The sequence below is a fragment of the Melospiza georgiana genome, chromosome 21, assembly GCF_028018845.1.
Source record: "Melospiza georgiana isolate bMelGeo1 chromosome 21, bMelGeo1.pri, whole genome shotgun sequence".
Lineage (NCBI taxonomy): Eukaryota > Metazoa > Chordata > Aves > Passeriformes > Passerellidae > Melospiza > Melospiza georgiana.
The window spans coordinates 6518963-6536690 of record NC_080450.1 but is presented as its reverse complement, the minus strand read 5'-3'; the positions used below and the strand labels follow the sequence as shown (position 1 = coordinate 6536690).

General features: G+C 44.8%; 1 protein-coding gene across 2 annotated transcripts; it reads right to left on the bottom strand.

The window, feature by feature from the left end:
- Window positions 1–521: 521 nt before the first annotated feature.
- LOC131092210 (myosin heavy chain, skeletal muscle, adult) lies at window positions 522–17061 on the bottom strand. 2 transcript variants are annotated; one of them, XM_058038812.1, is made up of 38 exons: window positions 16855–17061; window positions 16624–16767; window positions 16376–16532; window positions 14709–14736; window positions 14497–14611; window positions 14325–14417; window positions 14132–14195; window positions 13937–14035; window positions 13728–13831; window positions 13490–13628; window positions 12727–12858; window positions 12493–12629; window positions 11772–11942; window positions 10690–10999; window positions 10460–10533; window positions 9492–9579; window positions 9280–9397; window positions 8841–8964; window positions 8048–8184; window positions 7690–7945; window positions 6710–6952; window positions 6427–6603; window positions 6196–6341; window positions 6018–6108; window positions 5540–5929; window positions 5262–5388; window positions 4977–5095; window positions 4322–4518; window positions 3784–3967; window positions 3532–3697; window positions 3236–3360; window positions 2780–3088; window positions 2475–2678; window positions 2082–2207; window positions 1817–1987; window positions 1621–1725; window positions 1383–1478; window positions 522–804 (listed from the first exon to the last, which is right to left on the bottom strand). In XM_058038812.1, exons 1-38 carry the CDS (start codon window positions 17059–17061, stop codon window positions 649–651), a joined length of 5829 nt encoding a protein of 1942 aa, XP_057894795.1. In that variant the 3' UTR covers window positions 522–648. The 2 variants fall into 2 exon arrangements, with proteins under 2 accessions (XP_057894795.1, XP_057894794.1); XM_058038811.1 differs by having other exon boundaries at window positions 12493–12642; window positions 12740–12858.
- Window positions 17062–17728: the final 667 nt, after the last annotated feature.

The following is a 17728-nucleotide window of genomic DNA, read 5'->3' as shown; positions in this document are numbered from 1 at the left end:
ACAGGGGATTCTCAGCCCAGAGTCCATTTCTTCACAAATGACACTGTATTTTGTTTCCGTATCTGTGCAATTTTGTGGTTTAACAATAGTGAATTTGGTGTATTATTTATTGGCACTGTTTGCTGAGTGTCATGGAAGCCTTCTAATGTACATTTCTAATGTATAGTTCCTTGTGCTTCCTTAGTTCCTGAAATAACTAATAGAATTTCATTGGAAATGTGTTCTTCCTATTCAACACCACTCTGACTTACTCAACAGCTGCTTGACCAACACAGGCAACAGCAAAACCAACTTTTCTCTTTCACTCTGTGTCTTTCAGGATCACTTATGTGAGTAAGAAGTTTTCACTGCTCATTGGCTAAAGTGTTATTAAAGGGATAATAATTTGGAAATTAGATGATAAAAAGCTGTACCACTACAAAGTTACACAAAGGTTTTATAAGGCAAAACTGTGTCCAAAGACTAATGGTGATAAAGACCTCACCCGTAAAAAACAAAAACAAATAACCACTCATGATGTGAATGCAAATGAATCTACTCTTTATTGCCTATGTATTGAGCTGGTTGCAAATATCAAATCTGGAAGACAGTGAGAGAGGGTTCACATTTTGTGCATCCCTCAGGTCACTTTGATGCCTTGTGACATCATCACTCTTCCTCTTCTATCTTCTTGCCATGCATGTCACGGCTCTTCACTCGGAGCTTGTTGACCTGTGACTCTGCAATGTCAGCCCGCTCCTCAGCCTCCTCCAGCTCGTGCTGGATCTTGCGGAACTTGGACAGGTTCACATTGGACAGCTCCTCCTGTGAGAGCAGAGCGAATCGGTGCTCAGGAGCAGAGGGCAGGGGTTTCACTCCTGCTGCAAGCCAGCCTTGTGGGGCTGCAAATCTCCATTCCCCTCCCACCACTGCTCACACATCAACCTCACACAGAGCTCCTCATCCTCCCCTTTTCAGGACCCTACTGGGACAAGCTTCACCAGGACTGTGTCACACGGGAGAATCAATTTCATCCCTTCAATTTATCATTTCTGTACTTATTCTCACACTACTTGTCTGTATGAATTACGGGGTTAAGAAGACCAGGAAGCCTTCTGCTGCTTATTATTAGCAGAGATTCAGGAACTTGTCAGTCACTGGGTGTGGCCCCTGGTTTGTTTACTCAAGACTCGTGTGTGAAAAAGGCTGCAGATCTTCCCTTAATGAATGTCCCTGACTGCAGAGTCCCCAGAGCTCACCAAAGCCTCATGAAACTACAGCAAAACAGCATGGCCAAAACAGTTGTGTCTCAGGAGTTTCTTTACCCTTCTCCTGGTATTCAGACTTATTCAATGTGTGTCCTCCCCAATGGAACTTTTGCCCATTCTCCAAGCAATACTTACAGCCTCCTCAGCTTGTCTCTTGTAGGATTTCACTTTCATTTGCAGCTTGTCCACCAGATCCTGCAGCCTCAGCACATTCTTCCTGTCTTCCTCAGACTAAAGCAGTTGGTAAACAGATTAGAGAGTCAATTCTTGATTTTGCATCATGGGAGGTTAACAATTCCCCATGGGGATGATGTGTGCAAAATGTGACTCACTGTGAGAAAGCCCAGTGAGAGCAGGAGAGCTCCTGCCTTACCTGGTAGGTGAGTTCCTTCACCCTGCGCTCGTACTTGCGCACACCCTTCACGGCTTCAGCGCTGCGCTTCTGCTCAGCATCAACCTCCCCTTCCAGCTCCCGCACCTGCAAGGACAAGCCCAGCCCTGCAGCTGCCCTGCCAATGTCTCTCCAAGGAGGGACATGTTCCCTCAGGCACAGCCCCAGCCCTACACACCCTGGCCTCCAGCTTCTGAAGTTGTTTCTTCCCTCCCTTCAGTGCCAGCTGCTCGGCCTCTTCCAGACGGTGCTGCAGGTCCTTCACGGTCTGGTCCAGGTTCTTCTTCATCCTCTCCAGGTGGGCACTGGTGTCCTGCTCCTTCTTCAGCTCTTCTGCCATCATGGCCGCCTGATCAGAACAAAAGGTCAAAGCCATTTTGGGGCTGGAGATATTTTGGGGAGAGTACATTCACCATCAGCAATGCCAAGAGCACTCAACTCACATCTGTGATTGCCTTCTTGGCCTTCTCCTCAGCATTGCGGGCTTCCTGGATGGTATCCTCCATTTCACTCTGGATCTGGGAAATGTCTGTTTCCAGCTTCTTCTTGGTGTTGATCAGGCTGGTGTTCTGTGCAACAGGAAAGACAAGATTCCTACTGTCAGACCAAATGCCTCCACATCAAGGCCTGAAAATGTGGCTATGGTTTAGGAAAGACTTTAGTGCAAGAGACTTCTTTAGCACCACAGCAGTAAACCAGATATTGAGGGCTGGATGGAGGGGACATGTTGCAGCACATTTCTTCAAATGTTTACCCAGGAATCACTTAAAAGATGAATAACAATTTCAGTCTTTGTTATAACCTGTGAATGGGAATAATTTCTAACAGCATCTTACCTGGCTGTGGAGGAGCTGTGCACGTTCAGTGGCATCCAGAAGCTCCTGCTCAGCCAATTTCCTCGACCGCTCCGTCTGCTCCAGGGCTGCCCGGAGCTCCTCAACTTCAGCCTGCAGCAGGTTTGCTCTGCGCTCCACCATGGCCACCTGCTCCTTCAGGTCATCCTGTGTCCTGAGGGCATCGTCCAAGTGCAGCTGAGTGTCCTGGAAAGAGAGACAAGGGGGATTACCAGGCATCAATGTGTGCTTGAATGGTAAAAATGTCATGAATTGCATTTCTCTTTTTGTAGCTCTGCTGAACAGACCTTGAGCACAGCCTGGGTGTTCCTCAGGTTCTTCTGTGCCTCTGCAGCCTGGCGGTTGGCATGGCTCAGTTGGATCTCCATTTCATTCAGATCTCCCTCCATCTTCTTCTTCAGCCTCAGGGCTTCATTCCTGCTCCTGATCTCAGCATCCAGGGTGCTCTGCATCGAGTCCACGACTCGCAGGTGGTTTCTCTTCAGCTGGTCAATCTCCTCGTCCTTCTCTGCTATCTTCCTGTCAATCTCAGACTTCACTTGGTTGAGCTCAAGCTGCAGGCGCAGGATCTTCCCCTCCTCATGTTCCAGGGAGGCCTGCACAATTCAGCACAAAGAATGTTTTACTTTCAAAATAATCTTTCATGCAGTTCCATATGAAAGGAAGGCTTGGATCCTGCTCTCTCTCCAAAGGACTACACCCATACTCGTGGTGGGGCCATTATTAATTAGCCTTGTCTGTACCTCAGCTTCCTCCAGGGAGGCTTGCAGTTCGGATTTCTCCGTCTCAATCTGCTTCTTCACTTTCTCCAGCTCGTGAATTGCCTTTCCTCCCTCCGCAATCTGCTCCGTGAGGTCAGAAATCTCCTCTGTGGGAACAAAGATCAATGGCATGGTCAGGCACAGAGCAGAATGGGAAGGGCCCTGTCCCACCAAGGGGACAGGCATCTCTGCAGACCTGCAGGCACAGAGCCATGAACAATGGTGGGAATGGCTGATAGTGAGAAAGGCCAGGGAGGAGCAGAGGGCCAGGGACTTACGCTGCAGGTTCTTGTTCTCCCGCTTCATTGTTTCCAGGTGGTCCAAGGACTCCTCATAGGCATTCTTCATCTTGAACAGCTCCGTGCTCAGAGAGCGCGACTCCTTCTGCGAGGCCTCCAGCTCAGCCTGCGTTTCCTCATACTTCTGCTTCCATTCTGCCAGGATCTGAAGAGAAACGGGGGGTGAGTAGGGCTGTGGCCATCACAGGGCCCTGCTCTGGCCAGGAGTGCTGGTGCTGGAGGCCAAAAGACCTTGTCAAAGTTCTTCTGCTTCTTATCCAGAGCAGCACAGGCAGCATTGGATCTCTCCACGTCAATCATCAGGTCCTCCACTTCATTCTGCAGCCTCTGCTTTGTCTTTTCCAGGGAGGCACATTTGGCATTGACAGCCTCAACATGCTCCTCTGCATCCTGCAGGCGCTGGGCCAGCTTCTTCCTGGGAGGCAACAAGCACAGTTGCACATCAGAGCCTGGAAAGATGTTAGTTCTATACTTGAGAGGTCAGCTGGTCACTTTAAGGGTTTTGAACTGTGCACTTTTCACAGATATGTATGGATCTATACTTTGCTTTGTCCTATCACCTTGAAAGGATTAGGCCTCTTTTAGCACTTCTAAAGCCTATGTTTTCTAGTTCCAATCTCTCTATTTCTCTCTCTCCCTCCTTTTATTACAACGACAGTATGTCCTTGCTTCACTCCAATTCTTATCTTAATCCACCCTCAGAGATTCAAATTTCCTGTGACCGTTTTCAGTCTTCTCCCGTCATTTCCCATTCTGCTTCCCCACGTACTTGGCCTCCTCAAGCTCCTCCGTGCGCTGAATCGCGTCCGTCTCGTATTTGGTTCTCCACTGGGCCACTTCACCATTTGCCTTGGACAGGGCTCTCTGCAGCTCCCCCTTGGCCTCCTGCTCCTCCTCATATTGTTCCCGGAGCAAGTCACAGTCATGACGAGCGGACTGCAGGGCATGGGCCAGGGCGTTCTTCGCCTGTGGGGACATTGGGTTTGGAAAACTTGAATACTTATCTTTAAATCCCTCTTGACTGTGAACTTGAAAGTGAAATTGAAATGAATTATTGGGCAAATGTATAGCTTGGAGCTGGTGAAGCTCTCGTTGACATATTCTGGAGCATCAGGATGCATTTGTGACTCTTGGGACAGTAATCTGCTGTTTGTATATATGTTCACACATGTGTGGCTGAATCCTGTCTTAGAGGATCTTCAGAATCTCATGGAAGAATCTCATGTGGAATACTTCCTCCAGCACATACAGCATTCTGCTTCCTTCCCTCCCTTGTGGTAGAGTGAAGGGTTGTGCATTAGTACTGTTCCCTTCAGGCTTATGTCTGTGTGGGGAAAGAACACTGAAGCAGTCTAGCGCCAGTCAGTATTCTGCAGATGGTTTTGGGGGTGATGTAGGCTGTGGATGCTGGAGTACTTCCAGACCTTGATTTCTTCCTCTAGATGTCTCTTGAGTTCCTCAATCTGTTGGGTAAATCCTTGCTTGCCCCTAGACAGCTGAGAGATCAGAGCATCTTTCTCCTCCACCTGGCGGGAAAATTCACCTGGAAAAGGAAAGGAAAAAAAGGAAGTAGATTGTTCCTCCTATGACAACTTCTGCTTGTTAAGCCATGTAACCTGTAATGGCCTGGAGAACTTATACCAGCTGCCACTTGTACTCTCAGGGCACAGAGGTCCTGCTGTTGAGCTTTGGGGATGAGGATGTCTCACCTGACTCTGTCTGCAGACGAGCTCTTTGTGTATTGAGGTCGTTAATCATGCGCTGATTCTGCTCCTCCTTAGTTTTAAGCTCACTCAGCTGATCTTCCAGTGTGCGGCACATCTTCTCCAGGTTGGCCTAGAGAGGAAACACAGGAAAGGAAAAGAGATGATGATCTGGGCTCTGCCTTATTGTCAACGTGGAGATTTGTTTCTGAGAATGTGTGTGTCAGAGGCAGCTTTTTTGCCACACTTTGTTCTTGTGAGCATTTTCTCCTGCAACTCCATACCTTGGCTTTGGAGACAGACTCCATGTTGCTGGCCAAGTCATCAATCTCCATCTTCAGCTCACTCTTCTCCTTCTCCAGCTTCTGCTTCACGCGTTGCAGGTTGTCAATCTGCTCGCCCAGCTCAGCTGTGCTGTCCGCGTGCTTCTTGCGCAGGGCAGAAGCCGTGGCTTCGTGCTGCAGCGTGGCCTCTTCCAGGTCACGGCGCATCTTCTGGAACTCTGCCTCACGCTTCTTGTTCATCTCAATCTGAGCAGCTGTGGCCCCTCCTGCTTCTTCCAGGCGCTCGCTGATCTCCTCCAGCTCCCTGGACAGGTCAGCGCGATGCTTCTCTGCTTTAGCGCGAGAGGTTCGCTCTGCCTCAATCTCCTCCTCCAGCTCCTCAATGCGGGCCTGCAGAACAGCAGGGACCCTTCACAGCCGTGCCCTCCTCCTGCCTGAGCTGAGCCTGAGCAAGGCAGGGCAAGGCACAGAGACTTGCCTGCAGCTCCTTGATCTTCTTCTGAAATTGCATGCCCAGGGCCTGTTCATCCTCGATCTTGCTCTGGATCTGGCTGATTTCAAAGTCTTTCCTTTGGGACAAGCGAACCGTGTTAGAGCACAAAGAAACAAGACAAGTGCTGCAGCCCAGCACTCAGGTGCCCCAGAGCCACACTTACTTCTTCAGTTTCTCATCCAGCTGCTGCTTATCATTCTCCAAATCCATGATGCTGTCCTGGGCCAGCTTCAGGTCTCCTTCCAGTTTCCTCTTTGCTCTCTCCAGGTCCATGCGCAGTTTCTTCTCTTGCTCCAGGGACCCTTCCAGCTAAACACAACAAGACCATCAGGGCTCTGCCAGCCAGTTTGGACTCCATACCTGTCCTGTTCCTGCTCTATGTCTGTGGGCTTACATCATCCACTTGCTGTTCCAGCTTGGTCTTGGCTTTGGTCAGAGTATTGACTTTGTCTTCCTCTACCTGCAGGTCATCCAGGGTCTGCTGATGCGCCTCTTGGAGGGCTTTCTTCTCCTTTGTCAGCTTGGCAATTGTCTCATCCAAAGCTGCCATCTCCTCAGTTAGGTTTTTCACCTTTGAGAAGAAGGGAGCAAATATAAATAAAGGAAATAGCTATAGATGTCCTGCAATGGCACACAACCCATTTTCTGGAGTGCGAGTGACAGGTTCTACCTCATACCTTGTTTTCAGTGGCATGTTTTTCCTTCTCCACCTTGGCCAGTGTTAGCTCAAGGTCATCAATATCTTTCTTCAGCTCTGAACATTCATCCTCCAGCTTCCTCTTCTTGGCTGTCAGCTCAGCATTGATTTCCTCTTCATCCTCAGCCCTTTCTGTCAGCTCCTTAATTTTGGCTTCCAGCTGGATTTTGTTTTTGATGAGCTGGTCACACCTTTCCTCAGCATCAGCCAAGCTATCTGCTTCCTGGTGGACAGACAGAAATTTGTGGGTTCTGATGTTTTGAACATTCTCTGCTCTGCCTTTTTTAATCACAGAGTAGGTAGGTTTAAAAGTAGCAGCTGAACCTGATCTTCAAATCAGCAACAGAGGGATCTTGACTGATGTCTACTGGTAAACCTTGTCATTTGGAATCAATATTCATTCCAAAGTTTTTGTGTCTCTTAAATTTGTCTCCCAGGGCAGTTATCTATGCCAATGCCTCATAGAATAATCACTAATGCAGAACAGAACATTCTAATTCAATTTCTAATTTCAGCATGAGTATGGGCTTGGAACTTGTTTTTTTTTTTCTCATGGAAATTGTATCTACTCACTTTTTCTTTGGTTGTCTCAACAAAGCCTTAAATTATTTGTTACTTAGAGGCTTTTCAATTTTTGATAACACATTTTTGAGAAAGAAATGTATCACTTTTCTATAGACTACATGGTCAATAAAGTTCTAGTCTATCAGCTACCTCTGTGGCTTCTTTCCAGGCCACGTCTAGGATCTTCCGTGGTAACTAGCTGATAATTTCATTCAGTGTTAAGAAACTCCCTTTTCCTTTTTGAGTTTTAATGGGAAGTATCCATGTTTCTGAAAATAGTCAAGGATTTATTGTATGTAGGAAAAGTAGGTCTTTCTTTGAGTCTCTTTGCAGGACAAGAAGCATTCTGTCAGTATACGATTCTTTTTCCAGGGGAAAATGAACAGTGATACTCACAGCCTGCACTTGGAGCTGCAGGTCATTTTTCTCCTGCACCAGGGCCACCATTTTCTCTTCCAGCTCCTTCCGCTTTGCCTCAGACTTTGCAAGTTCTTCCTTGGTTTTCTCAAACTCTTCCTTCATGTTGGCCATCTCCTTCTCAGACTCTGCACTCTTCAGCAAGGGCTTGATCTTGAAGAACAGCTTCATCCATGGCCAGTGTTTGACATTCATGAATGAGCGAACGTTGTACTGGATGCAGAAGATGGACTCTCTGAATTGAAATTTACACAATTATTATATGGATATGGTGTGATTAATTTAAACTTCATCAGTAAAGTTCCATGAAAATCAACTAATTATGAGAAATATCTACCTCCTCTCCACCATTCTCTTATACTCCACTCTCATCAGGAAGCCCCTGCACCTGGCTTGTGTGCGAGTGATGATTTCTGCCAACTTGTCGTCTCTCATCTCCTCCAGGAGTCCCAGCAACCCAGCTTTGAAGAACACCTTGAGAAATTAAATGTTGCACCATGTCATTGTGATGTTGGATAGAACAGAGCACAGAGTCATTCAGATTGCTGAAAGACTTTAAAGGCCATGATCAGTATCATCTTGGGCCCTCTCCCATATCATCTGTCCAAGGCCTTAGGACTTTCCATAATCTCAGCCCTAAGCATTCAGTCCTTGTCTGAGCTATGTGTCATGAGTACTGGTTTCCAATTCAGCCACAGCCTCAGCCACTCCTATGCCTGGTCATGGACACTGGTGAGCTCTACCATGACCTGTTAATTCTTGGTTTGATATTAGACCAATCTCACTTCTGTGTCTATGTCAATGAATTAATGACTAGGGTCTTGCCTTTTTTACCTACCTATATGTGACCCTGACAAATGTTGAAAAACAAGGTTTTATGGCTTCAACTTAGATCATTCTTATTGTAACAAACTTCACTGATGGTGTGGACTCCCACTTGAGTCTGACTCCCATTCCTGGGTCATCCTCACTTGCCTTGATTACAAGGCACTTGTAATCAAGACTGGGCACTTGCTGGTAGTAGCCCCTAGTCTGGCAGATCTGTTATGTTATTGTGCTGTGCCTGATTCCCTGACAGAGCCCACTCTCACTGGTTTGGACAAACTTTTAACATAGGTCTTGTTTTTTACCTTGGTGTGACCAAATCTGTACTGGGTATGGTCTACATCAATGGACCCAAGGAGCTTCTCTGAAGCCTTCTTGTTATCCATGAACTGTCCCTCTGGGATAGCACTGGCATTAAGTACTCTGTATCTGTAGGAGAAAGCAGAACATTAAGAAATCTCATTCGTTGAAACCACCACCATAACTTTTCAGACTGTACCATTGAACCAATCTCATGCCTAGAGATAGTTCGTCCTCTAAGGAGAGGATATGGGAAATGCTTTTAATAGTAATTCTAAGTACAAAACAATAGTGATGTCAGCACCGCCACATCATCATAAACTGATGGTGAAACATCTACGTGTATGATCAGTACCAATTTAAAATAAAAAGTTCAAAGTATATTATAAGAAGATTAGTCTCTTCAGCTTGCTCTGAGTTGGCAGAAAGGTTCAGAGCTCTCACCTCTGTTTGAAGTCAGCATAGAGGACTCTGCTGGGGAACCCTTTCCTGCAGATCCTGATCCCTTCCAGCACGCCGTTACAGCGCAGCTGGTGCAGCACCAGCTCGTGCTCCATGGCACCTGACAAATACCACCATTAGTGACCACCCTGCTGTTTGACACTCAGGAGAAGAGCTTCTGCTGCTCAAGCTTTCCTCCCCTTGGCTTGCCTTACCAGGTGTTTTAGTTTCATTGGGGATGATACAGCGCACAAAATGGGGGTGAGTGCTTCTCAAGTTAGCCATCAGCTTGTTCAAATTCTCCTGTGAGATCATGAAATGAAGTTTACATTATTAAGGGTAAGCAGTAGAATCTTAACAGTGGATGTAACAAACTGATGTTCAGGATGCAGACCTGTCTTCTGCAAAACAACTTGCAGAACTCCCTAAAGAAAAATTGGAAGCTGAAGGGTCCCAAATTTTGGTTTTGAAGTTATTTTACAGAATAATGGTTAGCATTACTTTTCCTTGACCTCCTCATCCAAATACAGGGCTATCATCTCACAGTTTTCCTTTGAGCTGGTAATTCTTGTGGTATAGTGTTGGGGATATTAAATAAATGACACGCTCCTGATCGAGCATGACTAGCACCTGATTTTTCAGCTAAGTAAGTTGTTTCTAAATGGAGGGGATAGTCCATATAAAATGACTCTTTAATAGTATTCAGTCTCAACCTTAGAAGACAACTGAAAACTGACCTCAGAAGCCATAAATTTGATATAATTTAACCTTTGATCTTTTTCCGCATTGAAATCTAGTCATTGTCTTAAAATCCTATAATGTTGGAGTAATTTCTTTTTGCTTTTTATGTTTGATCTATTATTTTCAAATTTTACTATGAGTCAGTACTGAAAATCTGCCTAAATACATAAAAAAAGTCTAGGGAATATATCTGAATGCTATTGAGATGATTTTAAGGAAGATAGCTGTTAAGTTACTCACTCCCATCTAAGTAGGTGAACTTTAGATATCTTTGTGGAATATTCAAAGATGGCATTATAAAAGGAATATTGTGTAAGTTACAAGGATAGAATGGGAAGGGTTTTAAAGGATGACAAGAGTTATATCCAAAATGGAAACAGACCTTTCAGATTCAGAATAAAATGCTTTCTATCTTTAAGGAGATATTAAATATTCTAATTACCCTGAAAAGGGCTGAGACAGTCTGGAAAGAAGAACCCTTCTTCTTGCCTCCCTTCTTGCCACCACCACCAGCATCTGAAAATAAAAGAAAATAAAAAAGTTTTATAATATGGACAAGATATATTGGATACTACAAAACACAAAGCCACTTTACATTTCTAGTGTTTACAGCTTTAATTCTAAAAAAAAATTGTCCTACAATAAAAATACAATTTCGACAAAAAAACTGACCTGCATCAGCTCCACCATAGCTGGCAAAGAGTAAAGCCAGGGTCTTGACAGATGATTTCTGGTACAGCCCAATGACAGTTTCATTCAGAGGGTCCTTGTTCTTCTCCAGCCACCCAGAGATGTTGTAGTCCACTGTGCCAGCATAGTGCACCAGGGAGAAGTGGGCCTCAGCCTTGCCTTTGCCTGGCTTGGGCTTCTGGAAGTTGTTGGACTTGCCCAGGTGCTGGTCATAGAGCTTGTTCTTGAAAGAGGTGTCAGTTGCCTTGGGGAACATGCACTCCTCTTCCAGGATGGAGAAGATGCCCATGGGCTGGGAGAAATCACAAGAAGTTACAAGGGAAGGTTAATGGAAATGTTCAATGTCGCATTAGATGGGATGTTCCTCTGCCTGGTCTAGTGGAAGGAGTCGCCCACCATGGTAGGGGATTGGAACAAAATGTTCTTTATGGTCCCTTCCAACCCAAAACATTCTGTGACTCTATGACAATGACAAGAAACCAGTGCTATGAACATCAAAGTCTGGTTGTACTATTGGCAGCATCTCATCCTAGATGAAAGACTGGGTTTACCACTAATTATTCTCAGTCAAGGAGTTAATTTCTGCCATCCCTTGCCTCCCTGCAGCCTATCTTCATGGAACTGGTAGGAATGTCTATCCAGTTCACATGAGAATCGATTGTAGAATTGGGGAAGCAATAATAAAGAGAAAATATGGGAAAAAGCAGCTTCCAGGGGCTCTGTAGATTGGGGAGGTCAAGTGATATGATATTTGTTTCTCAAATTTGTCTGTGGACTTTGGATTTGAGCCTTTGGAGAGGGAAGGAGACTGAATCCAGTTTGTTTTACAAGTCTTTTGGTGGAAGTCCAGGATACTTTTCCATGCTTGAAGACTGGATGAGGAAGATTGATGACACACATGTGCATTTCCCCATTTCTCTTTCCCAGGCTAAAATAAAATTCAGTACAAAAGTACTTTCCTTAACCAATGGTATGTGTCTGGCTGTGAGTTCCTTCTGAGCTGACTGTGCCTCAGAAACATCACAGAATTCCAACAGCCATCATATCATGCAAGGGAAAGGTACCTTCTCAATGAGCTCAATGCAGGCAGCCAGGTCCATGCCAAAGTCAATGAACTCCCATTCAATGCCCTCCTTCTTGTACTCCTCCTGCTCCAGCACGAACATGTGGTGGTTGAAGAACTGTTGCAGTTTCTCATTGGTGAAGTTGATGCACAGCTGCTCAAAGCTGTTGAACTGCCCAAAGCAAGGAAAGGTGCACAGGTTCTCAAGGTGTGCCAAAACACGCAGGCCTTTGCTGCCATTCTCCTAAGGCTGTTTGAAGTTGAAATACCGGTCCCGACCCTACTATACCACTATGTGTTTCTACTCTTACACTCACTGTCCTTGAAGGACACTTTCATTATTACTTTGCAAATCAAGCCAAAAGTGTCAATTCTTTTTCACTGTGGTACTCAGCTGCAAGTCTCTGGTAAGCTCAGTAGCCCCATGGTGTCAGTTCTCTGAGCTGCTGGATGGTAGAAACCTCCTGAGTCTCCCACCCAAGAATTTCCCATGTTTCAGAACAAAAATCTGGGGGGTTGTGTTCTGACACAGAAGTCCTTGCATCATCACTGCATTCACAGAACAGGAAACACACTGTGAACTTGCCAGACCACTGCCTCTACAAGAGCATCCTCCCCTTTGGCTCAGAGCTGTGTGAGCCTTAGTCCTCTGTGTGTTCCTGTGTCCTCCTGAGCCCTCCTTGCCCATTGCTTGACTGTGGTGTCAAACCCTTGCTCCTTACATCAAAGATCTCAAAGCCAGCAATGTCCAGGACACCAATGAAGTATTGCCTGGGCTGCTTCGTGTCCAGCTGTTGGTTGATACGAACAACCATCCACAGGAACATCTTCTCAAACATTGCCTTGGCCAGGGCACCCACTGAATTGTTCACCTACAGCAGAGGAGACAGGATTGGAATTACCTCTGAGGGGCAAAGAAAAATGTGACATGGTCCTTCCAGCTGTGCATTTTTGACTGTCAGATGTTACCTGTGTCACGTTTTGACCTTTGGTCACGTATTCATTCCCAACCTTGACTCGGGGGTAACACAAGGCCTTGAGAAATTCAGCTGAGTTGAGGCCCGTTAGGTAGGCAGCCTTGTCAGCCACTAGAGGTGGGGAGAGAGAGAAAAGCCTTTGTTCATCTCTGTACTTCATGTGTTGTGAACAACTTTGCTGTTCATGTTCTAGGAATGGAAGAGGATTTATCTCATTCCATATTGAAGGCCTGTGAAGCAATGCAAATTCTGGACACTACTAATGGTGGTCTTTGAAGGCAAGAACAAGTATGGCTTGGATAGGAAGAGCTTGAACCTGGAATTTCCCAGAAGAACAACCAAAAGCCACTAGCAGGACATAAGGCAAGGCATATTCTCTTTCTGTGGGAAGGGGATTTGTGGGTAGCACAGCTTGCAAGAGTTATTTCATAGAAAACACAATTGCCCATCAGTGTCTATTAGTGCTTGGATATTTTCAAGAGAGAGAGAGAGAGAGATATCCTGTGTTGAAATTGAAGTTTCTGCTTTCAGGCAGCATGATTTTGGGGAGCCACCATTGGATAAAATAATGGGACTTCCCATGACTAGGAAAGCACCTCTGCAGTTAGAGGGAGCAGGGGCAAAAAGGAAATTTTCTCTGTGGTATGTGGGGACTCAGGCCACTGCAGTGTGCCGCTGGAGGCTAACATATCGCCTCTGGAGGCAGAGAAGGGCACAAATCAGCCCCTGGATTTGCTGGTACCTTCTGTGCCATCAGGCTCTGCCTGCTCCTCTCGTTGCTTCTGCTTGAACTTCAGGTTCCCATAGTGCATGACAGCCCCTGTCAGCTTGTAGATGGCTGTTTTCTCATCAGCACTGAAACCCAGGATGTCAATGGCACTCTGCAGTCAAAATAATGAATTCAAAGATGTGTCCTTAGTGGGTCAGAGATGTAACCCTCAAGACATGCTCTCTAGGCACCTTGTTGCTGTGTTACTTACATCTGTAGCCATCAGCTCCTCCTGGTCATCAATGCTGGGCACAGTGACCTCCCCTTGACTCACATAGTGGAAATCGTAGGGGTTGGTGGTAATGAGGAGCATGTCTGCAAATAGGAAAAGGCAAAGCATAGGTTTACTTTTGCCATCAGGTAAGAGAGGGAGCTGTTCCTAAGTGATCAACCCCAAAAAGTCATAATGCTTTTTCCTACCAATTAGCTCTGGCTTCTTGTTGGACATGATCTGATAAAAGATGTGGTAGCTCCTTTCCGCCTTGAGCTGGAAAGTGACTCTGGACTTCTCCAGCAGATCTGGCAAGGATGGTAGAGAGAGTTAGGCACTTGTGGGAATGTACATGGAGATGGGAATTTGGGAAGGGATGGGAGCAGTCCAGGAGAATCTCTTACAAGTTTCAATGTCAGCAGAAGCCAGTTTGCCTGTGGCACCAAAGTGGATTCTGATGAATTTGCCCTGTGAAGCAGAAGCAGCAGCAGATCAGGCTGGATGTGTTCTGCTGAGGTCTCCTTTGCATAAAGAACTGTTCAGGCATCAAGTGTGTTGCCATGAGGGCGGGAGATTTTATGCAAAGCAAGAACTCACAAAGCGTGAGGAGTTGTCGTTCCTCACGGTCTTGGCGTTTCCAAAGGCCTCCAGCAGTGGGTTGGCACTGATGATTTGATCCTCAAGTGTCCCCTAGAACAGATGTCTTCCTGTCATGATCTAGTTCACGAGGAAAATGGGTAGGTGCATGTTTCTATTCCTGGGACCTCACCTGCATTTTGCCTGAGGTCTGCTCCTCCTTTTTCTTGTCTCCACTGGCTGCAATTGTTGCAAAGTACTGGATGACACGCTTGGTGTTCACAGTCTTCCCGGCCCCGGATTCTCCGCTGCCAAAGCCAAGAGAGAAGCAGAGGGTGCGTGGTCAGGCAGGAGGGGCCCTGGCACCGGGCAGCCCCGCAGGGACCCGCGCAGGGGGGTACCTACGTGATCAGGATGGACTGGTTCTCACGATCTGTGAACAAGGCAGAAAATAAATTATTATTATTATGTGTCATGAATATCATTGATAAAATTGTTCCTGTGGCTTTTAGTAGGTGCACTAGCACTGGGCATTAATAAACCTTTTATTATTTCCATTAATAAACCTTTCTACCTTCACCCCTACTTCCTTTTCTAATATTTAATGTTCCTAGATCCATTTGGGAAATTGATGTCATGACCCTGAGGTGATGCTAAGTATAGCACACTTGCACTTCTTATTCTGGCTATTCCCTTCGTGTCATACTATTCATTTTGTTTGTAGAAATTATTCCAACTAATGATCAATTCTGTAGAGTTACTGATTAAATTGTCTATCAGCAAGCTGAATTGAACTGGAGCATGTGCATCTCATAAACTTTATTACATAGGAGCAACCATTCCTGATCAATCAATAAGTCTCCTGAATGGTTTTTATGTTGTTGGCCAATTGATTATTGCCTAAAGAAAATCAAAGTAACATTATAAATATGTAGTAACCTTTACTGGAGTAGTCTGCCATAATCATAAAAAGTAGTCTGCCAAGAATATTCAAATTTTGGTACTTACCTAAATAGATTCAATATTTCTCTTTGCTATATCTTCACCTGAGTTTGCTTTCCACAATTTCGTTTGGTTGCTTTTTTAACCTATGCTCCCATTGTGACTCCATTGACAAAACCTTTGCACTATAAAAACTGGAAAATCTCCAGGAAGAGACTAATCAATTAGGGAACTAACTTTTAGTGGAGCAGTCTGGGTTTGCACTCACAAAGTTTCTGCATGTTTTATGAAGGTGTCAGCAAGGGTAAATATATTACACCTTTGATCCTGAGAAGGCACACTACTCAAACATCAATTTAATATTGTTTGTTTTCATTGAATTCTCTTCCAATTACCTTTCTTAACACTCTGAATGCTACAGATTTAAATACAGTAACTGGGGACAAAAGATGGAAGAAGATTCTTTTAACAAATTAAAATACATGTTATTATACTGTTATCTATATTTCTGACCAATCTGCTCGTTCCTAAAATCCTGGATATTTAGACAGTGCTAGAAACATTGTCACTACCCTTCTTTGGTATTTCTTTCCTTTATAATAATGAATGAAAAAGAAGAAATTGATTGAGACAGAGGAAGGAAGTTATCATTTTTCTGAGCAGGTTTCGCTGCAATTTCTGACTGAGACTGCTTCCAGAGGTTTTGTAAAGCTACCATAGAAAACATTGGCTCCAATGTTTAATGTACTTTCCATTTACAGACAGCGTTATTTACAGAAATTCACCCTAGTGATTTTCAGTCCTGCATAGCAAATCATTCAAAGAACAATCCTTTCATCTGAGAAAAAGCAGACCTTTAAAATATATCCAAATTTCTTGAATGGAAAATCTGACAATATTTTCAATGTTAAATCATATCCTCCCAAATACAGTGAACATGAAAATTTAACATTGATTTCTATAAGCTTTATCTAAATTATGATGTTCAGTATAAAATCTATTTACAGAGATGACAGAACATCCACATTCCCAGCAACATTAAACTGAACTATTGTATAGTGAAGAGACTTTTTTTTCTCCTTTGTGAGTATTTACAGCCAAGTGATTTTAAAGAAAATCATGAAACTCACCAGTCAGCATGAACTGATAGGCGTTGTCAGAGATGGAGAAGATGTGTGGAGGGGCCTCCTGGCGCTTCTTGCCTCGGTAGGCCAACACCACCTCGGGGTTGTAGACCGGCAGCCACTTGTAGGGGTTGACAGTGACGCAGAAGAGACCCGAGTAGGTCTGCAAGGAAGGGACACAGCACGTTGCCTTGCCCTGAGCCTGGCCCAGCAGCTCCTGAGGCTGCCCAGAGGAAGCTGCTGCTGCCACTTACGTAGATCATCCAGGCTGCGTAACGCTCTTTGAGGTTGTACAGCACAGCGGGTTCGTGCAGGTGGGTCATCATGGCCATGTCCTCGATTTTGTCATACTTGGGAGGGTTCATGGAGAAGATTTGATCTTCCTTCACAGTCAGGGTCTGCCACAGAATAGAGAGATGTATGTATGTCAGCTAAGAACCTAGAGTGGGAATTAAATTTTATTTGTGCATTTTGCATTTATTTACCTCTCCACCTTCAGACTTGACAGTGACCTTCCCTGCATCCTTACTCTCGATCTTCCCCTTCACATAGGACTCCTTTGGATGTACCACAAAGACACAGGTCTTGGCATCAAAAGGTTTGTTCTGGGCCTCAATTCTCTCCTTCTCCGATTTTCGGAGGTAAGGAGCCGCCTCGCCAAAGGCAGCCATGTCAGCGTCTGGAGCCGACATCGTTGCACGTCTTCAGGAGCCGCAGGCTGCAGGGTCCTCTGTGGGCTACAAGATATGTTGTATCAGTGAATGAACATCTTTATGTGAAAGAAAGGAGATCTCTTGCATTTTGATCTTTTGAAATTTTAAAGTAGATATAAGCAAGTCAAAAGTTGGATTTAAACTTCCCAGACTTGGCTGAGAATACTTACATAGCTCTCTAAAATTAATCCTTAGACATCCAGCTACGAGTCCATGTACAGAACAACAGTTAAGTGTAGAGTATGTTGTGAAGTTTAGCAGTATTATTTCAACTTTGTAAACTCTAGCAAATTTGGCTGTTCCCATAACAGACTCTCTGATTTTGTGGATTTTTTTAATGCTACTAAAAGTCTCTGAAATAGTTCTTTTTTTCTGATGGCAAGTAGTGGCTTTCTAAAAATTACTTGCTATGGATAATTCATCTTGAATTATCACAGATAAAAATGTGACTATTGTCTGTTATCCCTTCCACAAATCTTAAAGTCTTGGATTTCATCCTGTTCCTGAAAAGTTGTTAGATTTTGTTATTTATTTTGGTGGCAGAGGTCACTGCTACTTGAAAATATAAAAACTCATTTTTTGTTGCACAGATACTCAGATCTAATATATAATTTGAAGGAAAACATGCTGCCTTCAAACCTACAAT

What these genes read in the sequence shown, in the direction of transcription:
- LOC131092210 (XM_058038812.1), bottom strand. Translation starts at nt 17,061, where the DNA reads ATGTCGGCTCCAGACGCTGACATGGCTGCCTTTGGCGAGGCGGCTCCT. An exon ending in ACGCAGCCTGGATGATCTAC is followed by an intron (nt 16,533 to 16,623) that starts GTAAGTGGCAGC and finishes CCTTCCTTGCAG; the next exon opens with ACCTACTCGGGTCTCTTCTG. An exon ending in GACACAGGTAACATCTGACA is followed by an intron (nt 12,630 to 12,726) that starts GTCAAAAATGCA and finishes TGAACAATTCAG; the next exon opens with TGGGTGCCCTGGCCAAGGCA.